Genomic DNA, 18509 nt, shown 5'->3' on the forward strand with positions numbered 1-18509 from the left:
ATTTTTTTTTGTTCTTTTTTATTTTTCTTTGGTCTATTGGACATTGGTTCAGTTTTTACATCCACTCTAAAACTGAGCCAAACTAACTTAGCCAAGACTAACAGAAACAGCTAAACCGCATTTGATTTTCTTATTAGTAGATAATTGGAGTTTAAAACTGAATCATGCCTCCGTAGCTTCACACACAGGCATACTATTGCTGAAACGTGTTGGAAACGTAACTCAAACATGCACCACTACGCGTTATGTGAAGGTGAGGCTCTTAATCCAAACAGATAAATTGGAAATAATATATATTACATATCAAGAAGTCAAAATTACAGTAGCTACCAAGAAGATAACACGTAGATACTTAGCATACATAAACTGTCGATAATAAAGATAATGATCATGAGACCTCCCTAAGTAGCTAACTACAACGGAAGAAGTAAAAATCTAACTGACATTGACGATGACGACGAAGAGGAGGCTATCATTGACTCCTCACAGAAACAAAAGACTCTCAACCTGAGTAGCAGAGAGATGTGATAGCAAACAACAAGGATTATAATAGAGCACATAAAATGGTAGTTCGCGAAAGTAAGTAGGTGCCAAAATAAATTCACCCGCATCAGTGGCGTTAACGAAACGATGAAAATTAAGTGACCCCTGAGCTAAACTTGCTTGAGCTAAACGATGAAAATTCTCTTCTAAGGAAAAAGAAAACGGATGTGAGACTTGCTTGAGGAGGAGTCTTCTATCGAAAAATGATGGGCTTAAATTGACGAATGATTCCAGTTTTCTGGTCGGAATAATGTTATCATGACTAAAAAATATAATTTCATTTTTTAATTTTCTGTAAACTATGTATCTAACATAATTGTGAACCCAATTCCAGTAATTGTTAACTATATATCACCAAAACTTAAAAGCTTCATGGATATAGTTTAGGGTAAATTACATACTTTAGCCATATAGTGAGTTTTATAACCAGTTTAGGTCAAAGTCAAAAGCAATTTTCAGAAATTAGTCATTACTCTGTTTTTAGACAATTATACCATTTAAACAAAGAAATTCAAACTGATCTAATTACATTTATTCATCTTGAGTAACTGAGTTGAATGAAGTCTCGTTGCTACAGTAACCAAAATTAAATAAATAATTATAATAATTATAATAATAATAATAATTTTAATTATATTATGTCACATAGTATCTTTTTTTAATTCATACCTTAAGTTTTTGATGTACGTACATCACATATATCGAACAAAATCTAATATACGTCCACACCAACAATGATACAAATAAATCGATATACGTACACAACAACATTGATACAAATAAATCGGTGTACCAAGTTTCTCTTTTCAAATATACGTACACAACACTAATGAAACAAATAAATTTATCTTGCATCAAATCTATTAAAATATACGTACACAACAACAATTGTCATGTACGTACATGATAATAATTTATTAGTGTACGTTTGTACAAAGTAATGTTATTTTATTTAGTTTATGTTCTTGTTTGGTGTACGTCGATAATGCTTTTTTATTTATTGTGTACGTCTACAAGTATGATTTTAACAGAGGGCATAATTGTATTTTTGCTGTCATCTTCAACATGGGTATCTTCTGCAACCCTAATATTGCAGTCACTGTTCACATTTTTCATAAGCATTGTTTTTCATTTACAATATAATGTTTTTACACCTTAATCTTGTAAATCTAGCTTATATTACCAAATTATAAATTTAAAAACTAAGATTTTGAGTTTTTTAAGTGTTTGGTGGTTTAAGTCAATTACATCAAAAACAGTTTGTATAAAAATGGAAGAACTATAATTTTCTGAGTAGAATTCTAGTTGTCCAAAAATAATCTATGGTTTTGACTTTACATAAAGATTGAAAACAAGTGCTTTCTAATTACAAAATTTCTGGACTTTCACTTTGTTTCTTTTTTCCTCCATTTCTCTATTTTGATTTATTTCTATAATATTAAAAATCAATTAAAATATATATAATATTTGAGAAAGAAACCAAACTAAGAGAGTTTAGTTACAAGGGTATTTTTTGTTCCAAAATTGTCTATTGGCTATTCTATGAGAAGTGTCAATGACTTTGTCAAACTGTGAAAGAAAAACATTTTTTGGTGTGTTTTATGAAAATTATTATATAGTTTATGTTAAAATAAGTTGTATGTGATATTTCTAGCAATATGTTTTAGTTCTTAAATTGTCCTCCAAAATAGATTTCAATTTTTTTTAGTTATGTTATAAAGCTAATCAAATAAAAATGAATTCTTATACTAAAACAATCATATTATAAGTAGATTTAAAAAGTATATATTTTAATTTGTGGTTTTATACATCCAAAAATGTCTTGTAGCATTCATTGTTGGTTCCATGGAAATTTAATATAATGTTTGCATGTAAACTTTTTAAGATATTTATCGATTAACCTGTGTATCTCAGGTTCCAATCTATTTAAAATATAATAGAGATGGAAATGTTTTGCCTCCAAAAAGATATGTATGTAGAAATAAAATAATAAATGTCAATGATATGTAACCCATCATGTTATAATTAACATGGTATCTACACATGGCGCCTCCATACCATGGACGTTTGACAGATCTGAGGTTCTGAACGTGGACGAGGTAATTAAGAACACCATGCTCACAAGATAGGAGTTGACTACATCGTCAAGGAGCCATCTCATTGATGAAAGTGGTACTAAATATAACTATAAATATAACAAAACTAAGTTTCGCTTATCTCTATCTTTCGTAAAATCCAAGAAACACAACCTTTGTATACTAATGGCTTACGCAGGCATACTTGAAGTCTTCATAGCCTTTTTTGTCTTTATCTTCTTCCATTTCTTGATCCACAAGAAACCCCATCAAATCTTACCTAGAAACTGGCCGGTTCTTGGGATGCTTCCTGGTGTTCTCGCCATGCTTCATAGGATTAATGACTATGTTGCAGAGATTCTTGAGTTATCCAACTTAACTTTTGTATTCAAAGGCCCATGGTTCTCTGGAATGAACATGTTGATCACAGCAGATCCTGCAAACATACAACACGTTTTCAGCTCCAACTTCACCAATTATGACAAAGGACCGGAGTTCAAAGAGATGTTCGATTTCCTAGGAAACGGGATCTTCACTGCTGACTCGAAACTCTGGGAGAATATGAGGAAATCCGCACTGGTCGTGCTTAGCCATCAAGGGTTTCAAAGCTTCTCATTGAGGACCATCACACGTAAAATCGAGAACGGGGTTGTCCCAGTCCTTGATCACTTTGCAGAGGCGAATATGATTTTTGATTTACAAGACGTATTCCAGAGGCTAGCATTCGATGTAACCCTTACTCTAGTAGCAGGCTACGACTCAAATTCTCTTTCCATTGAAATGCCGATGAACGAGTATGCAAAAGCTATGGATGATGCCGAAGAAGTGGTCGTGTATAGACATGTTAAGCCTATGATCTTGTGGAAGCTGCAAAACTGGATTGGAGTCGGAGAAGAGAAGAAGATGACCAAAGCAAATGCTGCTTTCGACAGATCATGTGCAAAGTATATATCTGCCAAGAGAGAGGAGATAATAAGTCGCCGTCGCTCCAATATTGGAGAAGAAGCTCATGATATGGATTTATTAAGCGTCTACATGAATCTAGATGCTTCCAAGTATGAGCTTTTGAAGCCAACAGATGATAACTTCCTCAAAGACATCATCAAGAGTTTCATGCTTGCTGGAAGAGACGCCATTGCAACAACTCTCACTTGGTTCTTTTGGCTTCTCTCCAAGAACCCTGAAGCTGTGACAAAGATCCGCCAAGAGATCAACAACACGAACCTACCAAGTTCTGGAATGAGTTTAGATGCAGACAAGTTAAACAAGATGGTGTATTTACATGCTGCGCTGTGTGAATCACTACGCCTCTATGCGCCAATCCCGTTCGAGCGGAAGTCTCCCATAAAGCAAGATGTGCTTCCAAGTGGACACAAAGTCGATGCAAATTGGAAGATTCTGTTCTCTGTTTATGCGTTGGGGAGGATGAAGGCCGTGTGGGGAGAAGACGCGACTGAATTCAAACCTGAGAGATGGATCTCTGAGAGAAATGGAGGCTTAAAACATGAACCTTCTTTCAAGTTCTTTGTGTTTAATTCCGGTCCAAGAAATTGCTTGGGGAAAAACTTGTCTTTCTTGCAGATGAAGAAAGTGGCTGTTGAGATCATAAGAAATTATGACATCATTGTCGTTGAAGGGCACAAGATCGAGCCAGCATCTTCCATAGTCCTTCACATGAAACATGGCCTCAAAGTCACAGTTGCTAAGAGATGCTTGGTCTCATAAACTCAAAGAAGGACAATATTATCAAACTTGTAACTTTGTAAGAAATATCATTAATAAATGATACATCATTTGAGAAACCCTAGATGCAATATAAACTAATTATCCGTGAATTCTAGTAACCAAAGATCATGAAACTTGAAACAAGTAAGCTAGGTTAAGTTCCATAGTTGAATATCGTCGTACATAACAAGTTTGGTTATGTTTCATAGTTTCAATCATTCTTACTTTTCCATAAAGATCATATCTCTTATTCAATCTTAAATTTGAACATCCATTTTTATTTATTTATTTATTGCAAATTATTACATCTAATGATAGTTATATATCTAGATATAAAATAAAATACAGTATTGATACAACTTAAAATAGGATATTAATGCATAAGGATGTTGTTAGCGAGCATATACGCTTCATCATTTTTATCAAAAGGGGGGATTAAGCTGTATTCAAAATTGAGAATAATGAATTTGTAATTCAATTTATCCCAATATAGTTCGATATTGTCCCCTTCTTTGAGGTCTAATGACAATTTTATTTCTTTCCAACCCGATTCGAGAACATAGTCATTGGTGGTTTCTCCAAGCTGATGCGAGAACATTTTCATGGATTTTAGCAAAACAAAGTATGAATTTTTGTTAACGCGGTCAAGAACTTCGAGTTTAATACCCTTTTTCAAACTCTTATCCGTAACATTATTCATTTTTTTTTATGACGGAGAGCACTTGGTGTTTGGGTAAAAGCAGACGTCCATGTTTGTCAACATCACTAGGTGTTAGCGTTTTTGATATGATCATATCATCAGGTATTCTGAAGTCTCCCAGCATAATCAACAAAGTACGTTATAGAGGCTTTTGAAATATGATAGGTTGGAAGAGATTGATAAACTAACCAGCACAATGCACATATATATATATAGTTAATAGTTCTAAGTAAATGTTACTTTTTCTTGCTTTTCTTTTTCATTTAAATAGCCTAAATTAAAGTAATAATTTTAATTTCCTGCAAATTTACTAGATTAACATATATTTTTACTATCATGCCATGCACATAATTAAATATAGCTATAAGTATTGACACAAATAACTACACTTCCTAAAATAAAATCTTTGACATCTTTAAAAACTTAAAACAAAATCTCAAGTTATAAAGCTAAAGGTTATGTTACATTTATATATGAGATTAAAGGATGGACAAATAGGCAAATTTTAATATCTTGTTCTTTAAATAATTACTAGAGGTCAATTTGGGAGAGAAAATTTTATTTAAAAAAATATATAAGAAGAGTAAAATGCAAAAGAAAAAAAAAAGAAGATATTTAGTTATGATATAAAAGATATAGGCCCTGTTCGTTTTTGAGTCGCTACTGTAGCGACTGCAACTGATTTTAGACTAGGGAATTTTGCACCCAACCCACTTTCTCCAAAAGTATTAACACTCACATCTACTTTCTACTACTCATATATTTTTCTCAAGTTTAATTACATATTACCCATCACTCCTTCTAACCCCTTCTATTTTCTCTCTCTCTATCTCTCTCTCACAATTAGTTAACCAAACAATACATCTTCTTCTTCCTTGTTTTGCTTTTGCTCATCCATTGAAAGAGAAAAGCTTATTTATGTTTCTCTCTCTTTCTCTCTCACATTCCTTTTCTAAAGTTTTCAAAAAATATTCCAATAATGGTGCAAATCTAGAGAAGGTGAAATCTTTAGATCTTTTTCCTTATCACTTTAGATTATATGAAATTCGATCTGGGTTTTCTTGGTTTTATTGTGATTTTGTGATTTTACTGAGTAATTGTGGTCTTGTGAACAAATGTTCAACGACAATTGAATACTTTATAATCTAAAAATTCATCAAAAATATAGCAGTATGTATCTTAAAATATAGAAAATATATAATCATAACATATTGTATATAAATAAATAGATAATTTGTTTTATGATAACAATTTGAAGTGTTAATAACAAAAAAAAAATAGGGAAAATAAAGAGAGAAAGAGGAGAGAGGCAAAATTGTCCAACTAACAATGACATCTAAGAAGCAAACTTAACAAAGTATAGCAAGTTTGTAAAGTGGGTGTGGGTGCAACAAGTTGAACCCAAAGTGGGTGTGGGTGCAATAAACCCTTTAAACTATCTTCTTTTTCTTTTTGTAATTATGAGTATTGTAAAGGGTATAATTATAAATTCTGTAACTTCCCAATTGATTAGGTTAGAGAAGAAGACGAAGGGTTCTGCAATTTATACTCTCGAGCTTCCTTTATCAGAATTCAACAATGGTGACAACCTTCTCCTTGAGAATAATGTCAGCATAAGAAATAAACGTGATCATACAAAACACCATCGATACAAATCTGACCACAGATAGGAAAATGAGTGGGAGTAGTATCTTTTTCAATTGTCTTCCACGAATTGCCATCTCCCAATGTCAAAACCTGTAGAAGAAGCTTTGGATCTGGCAAATTGAAAACAAGCCTAGGTCCTGTCATACACAAGACTTTGTAAACGCCATCAATAGGATCATAGCACAAGAAGTGTTTCATGACGAAGCTTTGGGAGTTGAATTCAGGCAATGTGACGGATCTCCTTGAGATGGGATCGTACACCACAAGTTGGGAAGCAGAAGAAGTTCCATAGCAAATCAAACTGTGAACAGAGGAGAAACTGAATGTGTATTTATACGCAGGATGCATCATATGGTAAGTAGCTACAGAGGTCTGAAGCGAAGAGAATAGAAATAATTTTCTTTGTTACCCCTGAAGGTGAAGAAGAGACGATCCGGTTTCGGCTCGGTGAGGAACAGTTTCATGAAATCTCTGCCGGTGATGATGGATGTCCATAGCTTCGATACGGAGAGGAACCTCGCTAGGGTTTTGACTGGTAAGCGTTTGAGAATCTAAATTATGAGATCAATCGGAAACAGATCGGAGTTGGTGCTCCGGTCATATGACACCTTCTTCCTCTCTCTTTTTCTAACCATAGGCGATGTTGATTCCACGACTGAGTCAACTCTGTCATCAGTGTTAGAGATTCCATGGTTGCGGCTAGAAGATCAAGTTTTGTAGTGAAATATTCTTACAATGTTGTCATTTGCAATCTTCGCTCTCTCTCTTTCATGGCGGAAAAGAAAGTGTCAGATTTCTTGTTTTTGGGGTCTAACAATAGAATCTTCGTTGCTGCTTGCACGCACACAAGTAAACTAGAAAGAGTAAAATATTTTGCTGGGTTTGCATTTTGATCAAATCAATCCCACGTTCCCGTATTGTCTCAAACGCTTCTTTTCATTTCTTAAAAAAATTCGTCGCCGTTTAGGAATTATGTGATCGAAGAAAAAATAGTGATTATGGGAGAAGTATGAGTTTAAAATGGTGTTAAGTTTGTTGTTTGACTAGAAGTGCTGCTTCATACCCAAGTTACTCCGTCTTCCAAGTTCCAACAAGGGAGGAGGAGAGAGATGATTGTGAGTACAGTCAAAGAGAAGATGAGTTTTGTGTTAGTGTAAAATATCCTACATCAGAAAGATGTGAAAGGATTTAACTAATATGGAAAGGGTTAGGGCTTCTCCACTAATTGCCAATTGGTTTTGAGTTGGAAGCCAACAGTAAAACCCAAATTTGATATGATATCAGAGCAGGTTGATTGTTGGGCAATCCCGTGGATGTTGTTCCCATATATGCTCACGCTTCAGATGATCATACCTGAGCGTGAGGGGGGGTGTTAGTATAAAATATCCCACATCGGAAAGATGTGAAAAGATTTACTAATATAGAAAGAGTTAGGGCTTCTCCACTAATTGCCAATTGGTTTTGAGTTGGAAGCCTACAGTAAAACCCGAATTTAATATTTTGGACTCCAGGGCTAAAAGCACATAAAAGACAATCATTCCACCCAGAACTAGGAAAGCATGTTTAGGAAATCGTTGTTGGAACCACACTGTCTTGAAAGCAAGGAACATAGGCAGAAGAAGGGTTGAGAGGGAGCCAAGTTTTTGAAGTTGAGAATATCACCCGGTGTCTCTGGAATTGCTTCGCCACATAAACAAATCTGGTTCTGTTGGTGACTGAATTGGAGCAGGAGATGGCAAACACGCTCTGGCGGAGGATCACCATCTGATGGCTGTTTCTTGGCAAGATTCATTCGCTCTGTTAGACAACTTGAGAAACCATATCCATATAGGAAACCCCAGTGACTCTAGGGCCATTTGAACCTGAGATATCTAGCTAAGGGTCCAAATTTAGTCTAAACATCATGCTGAAAAAGCACAACGGAATCTGAACGGACGTGACTAAACGACTCCAAATCCAATCCAACTTCTTGACCCCTGAAAATCTGTGCCCCAGAAAAGTCTTCCATTGATAACCATTTTTTGAATAACATTCGCAACTCCGTAGATCAAGCTCACAAAATATAATGTCATATTATACTTAATATGACATTAAATTTAATGTCATATTCGAGTATCCACATATAACCAAAAAATATACACATATCAACATAAGGTAGTCGACCTCTGAATTTATAAAAGATGAAGAGGGTGATGCACAAGTTCAAAACAGCGAAGCTAAATGAACATCAAATACATGCAACACCTCGAACGACAAAGCCAATAATTGATATATATCATGACACCCTCCAAAGTAAATAAATAAAACTCAACTACAACCACAGAACAAACATTCAAGTGGAGATGATCACGAAACCAGTAAGGCCATCTTCTTTTAGACTAACGATCAAACACTCTTCAAAGAACACATGAGATTCTCAACCTGACCAGGAAAGATAGAGATTGTACAACGATCAATATCTTTATCCCAAAGTGGAAGGTTTTAGTTCTTTGATTCCTTCTATGTAGACTCTTCTCACACTATTTTTCTTTGGATCATAATAGACAACATAAAAACGTGCTGCAAACAAAGAGTCTTGTGCCAAAACAAACTCACCTACATCAGTGAGACAAAAGACTCTAAAAACCAACTCAGCTCGGGGGAGATCTACATCAAAAACCTTCTTCGACCATTCATGTTTCTTAGCATCCAGTAGAACCCATGACTCAGTTTCTAACAGTATAAAGTCGAGGAGGCGAGTATATGACAGCAAGCTTTCCCTTGTAGCATGTCAGCTTTGTAAAGATTGCAGTTTCTGGTATTTTTATAAGATGGAATTTTTTCAGAGCTAACATCAAAACTCATAACTGCTTGATACATGCCGAGAAAGCTCGGATCGATGTCAAGAAAAGCTCCATAGTACAAAACACCATCAATACTAATCTCATGAGAATCAGGAGAGTGAGGAGGGAAATCTTTAATCATCCTCCAAGAATCCCATTTCCCATTGTCAAAACCCGAAGCTCCTGAGCTAAACCACGACGCCTACCAACAGGGTTTCCTTTGGTCATACAGAGAACTTTGTAATCACCATTGCTAGGATAGGATCAAAACCCAAGTAATGGTACATATCGATCCTCAGAGAATCAATCTTGGGCAGAGTCATGTGTTGTCTGATGCTAGGAGGGTTGTATACATTGAGTTTACAAGGAGGTCCGTAACAAATCAAACCATGAACAGAGGGAGCAACGGTTATGTACGGCTGAGAATGACATTTCATATGGTAAACCACCGCTACAGAGGATGATGATTCACCTCGATTTTGAGGCTGGATCGCTGAGAAGAAGAAATGCTTCCCGTGCGGCTTGCTCTCAAATGTGAACATGAGACTTTTGGGACGAGTCGAGGACATGAGACTTTTGGTCAAGTACGATTTCATGAAATCTCGGCTGCGAATGAGTGATGCATATTGCTTCGATACGCAGCGAAACCTCGCTAGGGTTTCAACAGTCGATGCTTTGAGTAATCTCTGGGATGAGATTATGTGGAATCGGGTCTGTGGATCTCAGATCATCGGAGATCTTCTTCTTCTTCTTCTCTCTCTGTGTTTCCATGGCCGAGACACGAATGGACTACGTCGAATTTGACTCCCACTCTCACACTCCGCAAAAACCTCTAATTTTCTCTCCTGAACGAAGAAGACGGTTGCTTTCTGTTTTTTTTTTTTTTTTTTAATTTTGGAATTAAATAATAGAATTTTTCAATTAGTGTATAAAACGGTTGAACAATGTATGAGTAAACGCCGTGCCGTTTTCAATTTAAAACAAAGGACGTTTTGACGGTTCTTTATGCTTCTAAGTTTTGTGACCCAATGTCAAGTGAGAACATTACTTGTAAGATCATTAAACTGTGTGACAAGGCAATCACCTTGTGCACTACTTTGATCCTTACAGAAACACAAGACTCTCAAGTCTCAACCTTGACTAGATAAGAGATGATAAAAGAAAACCAGCCTCTCGTTTCTTGCAATACACCAAAATGACAATCGAGTTACCAAATTGTACACGCCTAATCCACTCTACAACTGAGAGCCTACCTTTAACTAGCAGCCTTATCACTCATATGTCTGGAATGTAAATCCAACTGAACCTATATATCGAAACCAAGATAGATTCCCTTCGTACCTTGTCATAGTTGAAAACAAGAGCAGCCAAGCGGGCAATCAGGATCACCAGGTCCTTTAATAAGATCAAAATTTTCAGACCTAACATCAAAACTCATCACTGCAGCTACAGCTTCATTCGAACCTTTGTCAACATAAGCATCATGACATAAAACACCATTGATGCAAATCTGGCTAAAGATAGGAAAGTGAGGATAAGAATCTTCAAAGACCTTCCACGAATTCCCATTTCCCAATGTCAAAACCTGTAAAAACAAGCTCTTCTACTACTTGCTCCTTCTGTAAAACAAGCTCTTCTGGTCCCGTCAAACACAAGACTTTGTAAATACAATCAATGCGATCATAGCAACAACAACTGTTTCACGATGACGCTTGGGGAATTGAATTTAGGGAATGTGATGGATCTTCTGGTGCTGGAATTGTAAACCACAAGTGCAGAAGCAGAAGCAGTTTTGTAGCAAAACAAACCGTGAATAAAGGACGAACTGATTAGGTATATATATGCAGGATGCGTGAAACGGTAAGTAACTACAGAGGCTTCGCCTGGATATTGGGATTGAAGCGATGAGAAAGTGAAACAATCATCTGCACGTCTGAAGGTGAAGAAGAAGCGACCTGGTCGAGAAGAAGACTCGGCGAGGAACAGTTTCATGAAATATCTGCCGCGGATGATGGATGACTATAGCTTCGACACGGAGAGGAACACAACCAGTAACACAAGGATATTGAAAACCGAGGGTGAGAAGTCGAACCTGAGAAAGATCATATCCACACTCCAGTTCTTGGGCTTCTGAAGCTAAAAATATAGATTAAAAAAACTCATACTACAAACTTCATTAAAGGTATATACTTTAAAAAGAGAGGGAAGGGAAGAGACACTAACCTGATCAAAAGAGGAGCATATTGTATATTCTGAAATACTTTAGTTTCCCTGTTAAAATATGGTTAGAACTCAGTCAGTAAAGTAGAGACTGAACAAAGTATGATTTATAAGAAATACACGTTAACATAAAAGGGAACTTACAATATATAGAGGCTGTGCAGAAATTAAGAACATTGTTTTTAGTAGATGATCACTAAGGACATTTCTTCTCCTATCAAATTGCAGAATACTGAAAATGATTTTCTCTCCATCAGTTTGCAGAATATGAATTTCTAGTTTAAGCAATTGCAGAAATATTGAATTGTACTCCATATAATTTAAGCATAAATACGAAATTAATTAAAAATTCTAACGATTAAGCTTCTCCATCATGCACAAAAATATATTTTGTGCCAAACAAATTCTACCAGCATCAAAGAGACAAAAGGCATTGAAAAACACTTCAGTTATCATATCTCATGTTTCTACAAGATAAACCTGCTTAGACGGTTCATGTTTCTCAACATCCACTAGAACCCATAACATAATTCTACAAGTACATAGAATTACACAAAGTTTTGTTTGATTTTCCAACCAGAATTCAATGTACGTACACTTATCATATCTCATGATAATTTACACTAAGTTTTATTTGATTTTCCAACCAGAATTCAATGTTTAAGAATGACCATATTTAAAGTTTTATAATGTTTTAATAAATCCTAAAATATATATAGATATCTACTACTATATTGAAAATATAATGTGAATTGTATACTATCTCGACCCGAAATACATTAGTCAAATTTTCCTGAATTTTGAATTGATTTAGTCTTTTATTTCCTCTTTTATTACATTTTAGAGTTAATTAGCTGTAGTATTTAATGAAGACATGTTCAATTGTTTGTGAGGTATGAGTGTGTTGTAAGTCCTCTCATTCTCGTCCAGTGAACCAAACCCTCATTTGTCTCTCTCTCGTTTTTTTTTTTTTGTGCTTATCAAAGTTCTCCTCATTTTTTCCACCAACTAAACCTCTCTCTCTTCCTTCTCTGTACCCCTCATCTCTCTAGAACCCTGAACCACCACCGTAACCATCCTCCTTTCTTTCTTTTTTTTCGATATTCTTTGTCGTCTCTTCACCAAATCGAGTTGGAGCCATCCTAGTCTTGAAAAAAATCATGTGTGTCTTCTGAACCAATCAATGTGTGTCTTCTTTTACCAAGTCAGATCTGCCCTTTATGTTTCTTACAAAATCTAACAGTGTTTCATCTCTCTACGAACAAAGTGAAGCTCCTTATTTTTAGCTCATAGTTTTCTAATTAAATATATCTTTACAAATTTATCTATCCAATTAAATAAGAAAATTAGGAGATTCCGCGAATCATGAAAAAGAAAACTACATGAGGCCTCCAAATTAAATGTGAATATGCGATGAGACAGCAATAGACAAGTTCAATACATAGAGGCTACATGAACATTCAAAAGATGCAACACTAAGCAAAACCAGAGACAATGCCGAGAGTATGAATATATAAACAAAGTTTCGCCAAAAAAAAAAAAAAAAAGACAAAAGATCATGAAATCTCCTAAGTAATTACAACTTGGGAACAAACATTTCAATGGAGATAAGAGCGAACAAACTTAGAGAAACATGGGATTATCAATCTGATCAAGGAAGATAGATTGTGTGATGCACAATGGTACCCCATCCAGTTCTGAGCATATTCCTTCTATGACGACTCTTCTCACAACATTTTTCTTGATATCAAAGTAGACAACATAAAATGGTTTTTGAGTACCACAAACCAGTAGGGGTGCCAAAACAAATTCACCTGCATCATTGGGAGAATGGGGGGGAAAGTTAAGCGAAGACATCTATTGTAGCCAAAAAAAATGTTTCAAGGGCCAAAATCTTACCTCCATCAGTAAAACCAAAGGCACTACAACCATCATAATTATGGCCAAGTAATGGAGGTGGAACGTACAAGTGTTTCGACCATTCATGTTTCACAACATCCTCTAGAACTCACAATCTGATGCCATAATCACCATGCGTTCCAGAGTAAAAGAATGCAAGCCTTCCCTCGTAGGTTGTCAGCCTTTTACACGAGACAATGTTTGGTGGTAACTCTGGTAGTTTTATGTGCTCAAATTTTTCTGACGTAACATCAAAACTCATGATGGCTTCAATAATCATCTTGTTAGGGTTGAGATGAACTAGATAATACAAAACACCATTGTGACATAAAGCAGGAGAATAAAGAGAACAAAGTAAGTGGGGAGGAAAATCTTCAATCTTCCTCCAAGATTTATCTTTTCCCACTGTAAAAACCTGAAAGTATCCTGCTTTCACCCTACATAACACTTTGTAATCACCATCGATGGGATCATAACCCAAGTAACTGTAACACGGGAAACTCTCATAATCGACCTTAGGCAAAGTAATGGACTTTCTAGTGCTAGGGTTATATATCTCAATCATAGAAGGACTTCCATGGCATATCAAACCATGAACAGAAGCAGCATAAGTTGTGTGCAGTAGATGTTGGTAACTCAAAAGGTAAGTTGCTGAAGAGGATGACGATAATTCACCTTGATTTTGAGGTTGACTGGCTGAGAAGAAGAATGGCTTTCCGAACCCCAAAGGTTCAAACTCCTTGAATGAGATTATGAGGCTTTTAGGACGAGTAGAAGACTTGATCAAATACGATTTTATGAACTCTCGGCTGCGAATCATGGATGCATACTGCGTCGATACGCAGCGAAACCTCGCTAGGGTTTCAACTGTCGATACTTTGAGTATCTCCTCGATAACATCATGTGGAATCGGCTCTGTGCTTCTCAGATCATAGCAGATCTTCTTGTTTGCTTCTTGTTCTTGTTCTTGTTTTTCCATGGCGGTGATACCAACGAACGGTGTCGAGTGCTCTCGCTCCACAAATTTTATCTTCTAAACCAAGACCAAAAGAAGAAGAAAATTAAGTATAATATCTAATGGCTGGTTTTTATCCAAAAAAGAATAATAATAATAATAATAATATTTAATGGATGGCGTTTTGCTTTTCTTTTGAAATTTGGTATTTAATTATCTGAAATATGTTAATTAAACCAATACAACACGCGGGATAAATAAATTCAGAAATATAGTAAAAACAGTAAAAAAAATATTTATAAAACATTGATTTATAATTGAGACAAAATACCAAAAAAAAAAAAAACCTAAATTCGTCTTTCTACAGTATTATTAGTTTTTTTTTTGTTCACCCTACAGTATTATTAGTTATGTACGTGTTGTTTCTTTACCGTAATTCTTTTGTAGTTTTGACTTTTGACAGTTCCACATTTTTCTTTGTCTTTTTATCAAAGCTCACAATTTTCTAATTAAAACGTATCTTTCCAAATCTTTAATCTCTCTATCAAGTGGGAGAATTAAGAGATTGCGAATTATGAAAAGGAAAAATCACATAATTAAAGAAGATGAGACAGTGATACACAAGTTCAATACAGAGTGACTGAGCAACTATTAGTATAGATCGATATAGTTGTAATGTATATCTATCAATATCTTGTAACCATATATACTCGTATCTATAGTTTAGATCTTCTAAGTTGTGTATAAATATGAACTTTGTCATAAGATTAATAAAGTATCAATTCATAATCTCTCTACAGCAACAAAACCATGAGAAAACCGCGCGAGAGTATGGACGTAACACAGACGAATAGTCTTCATACACAAACAAACTGTCTCCACAAAAATGACAAAAGATCATGAATCCTTCAAGTAATTAACACAACTGCAGCTGAAGAACAAACATATCAATGGAGATATGTAATAAGAGCCAGCACTCTTTAGAGAAACATGAGATTATTAGCATGACCAGGGATGACCGAGATTATGCGATGATATGGATCTTTATTCCAAAGTGGATCCTCCCTTCCTGTGATTCCTTCTATGAGGACTCTTCTCACTCTATTTTTCTTTGGATCATAATAGAGAACATCAAATGGTCCTCTCTCCACAAATGCCGGTGCCAAAACCAACTCTCCTGCGTCATTGGCACAATAGAAATGAAAAATTAATAATAATAATAATAAGTCTTGCATCTATTGTATAGCAAAACATAAAATGGTGCATACAGTTTCAAGGACCAAAACAGTCTCACCTTCACCAACAACAAAGAAGGGATTGAAACTATAGCAAGACTCGCCATTTATTATAGGAAAAGAATAAGACTGCATCGACCATTCATGTGTGGGGGCATCTTCTAGAACCCACAACTCAATGCTATATATATAGATATGAAGTTTAGAGAACACGAATGCAAGCTTCCCCTCGTAGCATGTCAGCTTTGGAAACGATAAATGGTATTCAAGTAACTCTGGTGCATTGATAAGATCAAATTTTTCCGATCTAACATCAAAACTCATGAATGCTTCACTCGTACCATCTTCGTTGAGCAAAGCTCGATAATACAAAACACCATTGATACATATATCAGGAGACTCATGAAAATCAAGAAAGTGAAGAGGAAAATCTTCAATCATCCTCCATGATTTATCCTTCCCCAATGTCAGAACCTGAAGCTCTTGAGCTAAACCATATCGCGTACCAACAGGGTCTCCTTTAGTCATAAACAACACCTTGTAATCACCACCGATGGGATCATAACCCAAGAAATGATATATATCTATCCTCATGGACTCAATCTTGGGAAAAGTAATGGACCGTCTAGTGTTAGGATTGTATACCATGAGTTTCCACGGAGGTCCGTAACAAATCAAGCCGTTAACAGAAGGTGCAAAAGTTTTGTACGGTCGAAAATGGCATTTCATATGGTAAATAGCTAAGGAAGATGATACTGATTCACCTCGATCTTGGGGCTGAAGCGATGAGAAGAAAAAGTGCTTCCCGGAACACTTTCCTTCAAATGTGAAGATGAGACTTTGGGAGCTATCCGAGGATTTCATCAAATACGTTTTCACGAAATCTCGGTTGCGAATGAGTGATGCACATTCTTTCGATACGCAAACGACCCTCGCTAGGCTTTTAACAGGCAATCCTTTGAATATCTCTGGAATAACATCAGCTGGAATTGATATCGTACGTGAGCTGTCTCCGATTGTTCTTAGATCATCGGAGTTCTTTTTCTTTTTAGCTCCATGTGCTTCCATGGCAGAACGTACGGTGTCGATTGCTCTCAGTGGCAAAAGCTTATCTTCTGGTGGACATAGAGGATATGTAAAATATGAAATTGCCCTCGTTTTGGTCTTATTTTATAAAATTGACTATTCAAATCTATATTAATAATTAATTAATTCCATTGACACTATAAAATTCAAATGAGATTACTTTTACATAATCTTTTTTTGTAATGTGAACCTTATTGTTCAACAAAAATAAATATTTACATGGCAAGAAATATAAACTTGTATGGAAAAAGAAGTCTAAATATGAAATAAAATGGGAAGAATCAAAATAATAGTAGGTAATGGGGTACCTGCGTCTGACTAGAACACTGTAGAAAAACTTTAGACTGTGATGTGAAGGATGGACATCGTAGGAAAACTTCAAGGCACCACATTCTCATTAATCTGAGTTTTAAGTGAGAAAATTGAGTGATGCCCTTTTCGGTGACACCTAGGCTACCATTCTTCTTCTGCCATATATGATAGATTTAGTGATTTTTTTTTATTCTTTTTTCTCCAAATTAATATTATACATTAAGATGGATAAGAACATGCATTATCCATGTGACTGAGCGTGTATTGCACCGTGCATGTCAAGACCAATCCAGAGTTGGAGTTATGCCAAGGACTTGGTGACCGAGTGATGTAAAATTACTTTGTGAGACTTATAACTAATACAAAAATACAAAATAATAGAGAATATGAATTGGTGGTTCATGAAATGTTTGTAGTAATTAATAGATACAACAGACTTGTTTTTGTATAGTGATTTTTCTTGGGATCATAATAGAGAACATAAAATGGTGGTTCATGAAATATTTTTTCTAGTGCCAAAACAAACTCACCTGCATTTGTGAGACAATAGACTTGAAAATTTAATACACTATTCCCACACCGCAAAATGGAAACTCACCTTTGACCATTCATGTTTCCCAGCATCCACTAGAACCCACAAATAAATTACACAACTAGATGGTCTCTGAGTACGTGATATCAAGCTTTCCCTTGTAGCTTGTCAGCTTTCTGTACCCTGCAGTTTTTGGTAGTTTTATAAGATCAAACTTTTCAGACCTAACATCAAAACTCATGAGTCATGACTGCTTGATCTGTGTCCAGAAGAGCTTTGTAATATAACACACCATTGATGTTGTGATGCATATATCAAGAGATTCAGGAGAGTGAGGATGACAATATTTAATGGTTCTCCACCTATTCCCATTCTCTGATGTCAAAACCCGAAGCTCATGAGCTAAACGATCATTTTTTCGGTCATACACAACAGTTTGTAATTACTATCGATGGGATCATAACCTAAGTATGGAGATGCATTGGAAGAAGTGGAAGAAGGTCATCATATTAATGAATCTCCTTGGGCTTTGGATGGAAATGAGTTTGTCACGAACTGTTTTAATTATCAATAATGCTCACGAGTCACGAGTCTTGACACCGATAGAGGAACATGTCTACGGTTTCGTGTCGTCTAAATTTGGTAACTGGAACTTTGAAGTGTGAATATGAGAAGAAACAAACCTGTTTATTTATGTGTTTATACTTTTTAAGGATAGTGATGGTTCACACTCTTTAATTATGGCTCTTAGATAAACA

At 35.5% G+C, this 18509-nt stretch overlaps 1 protein-coding gene and 4 pseudogenes across 1 annotated transcript; 1 reads left to right on the forward strand and 4 right to left on the reverse strand.

Moving 5' to 3' along the window:
* Positions 1 to 483: 483 nt before the first annotated feature.
* Positions 484 to 7397, reverse strand: LOC104753921 (putative F-box protein At5g44220; annotated as a pseudogene).
* LOC104753151 (alkane hydroxylase MAH1 pseudogene) lies at positions 2763 to 4411 on the forward strand (annotated as a pseudogene).
* A 1678-nt stretch (positions 7398 to 9075) lies between the features above and the next one.
* On the reverse strand, positions 9076 to 10347 carry LOC147925932 (F-box protein At2g21930 pseudogene; annotated as a pseudogene).
* Positions 10348 to 13740: 3393 nt separating this feature from the next.
* Positions 13741 to 14636, reverse strand: LOC104753922 (F-box protein At2g21930 pseudogene; annotated as a pseudogene).
* Positions 14637 to 15323: 687 nt separating this feature from the next.
* Positions 15324 to 16982, reverse strand: LOC104751843 (F-box protein At2g21930). The gene is made up of 2 exons (XM_010473889.3): positions 15881 to 16982; positions 15324 to 15763 (listed from the first exon to the last, which is right to left on the reverse strand). The coding sequence occupies exons 1-2, from the start codon at positions 16887 to 16889 to the stop codon at positions 15567 to 15569; spliced, it is 1206 nt and encodes a 401-aa protein (XP_010472191.2). The 5' UTR covers positions 16890 to 16982; the 3' UTR covers positions 15324 to 15566.
* Between the last annotated feature and the right edge of the window lie 1527 nt (positions 16983 to 18509).

Source organism: Camelina sativa, chromosome 16 (genome assembly GCF_030686135.1).
Source record: "Camelina sativa cultivar CO46 ecotype springtype chromosome 16, ASM3068613v1".
Lineage (NCBI taxonomy): Eukaryota > Viridiplantae > Streptophyta > Magnoliopsida > Brassicales > Brassicaceae > Camelina > Camelina sativa.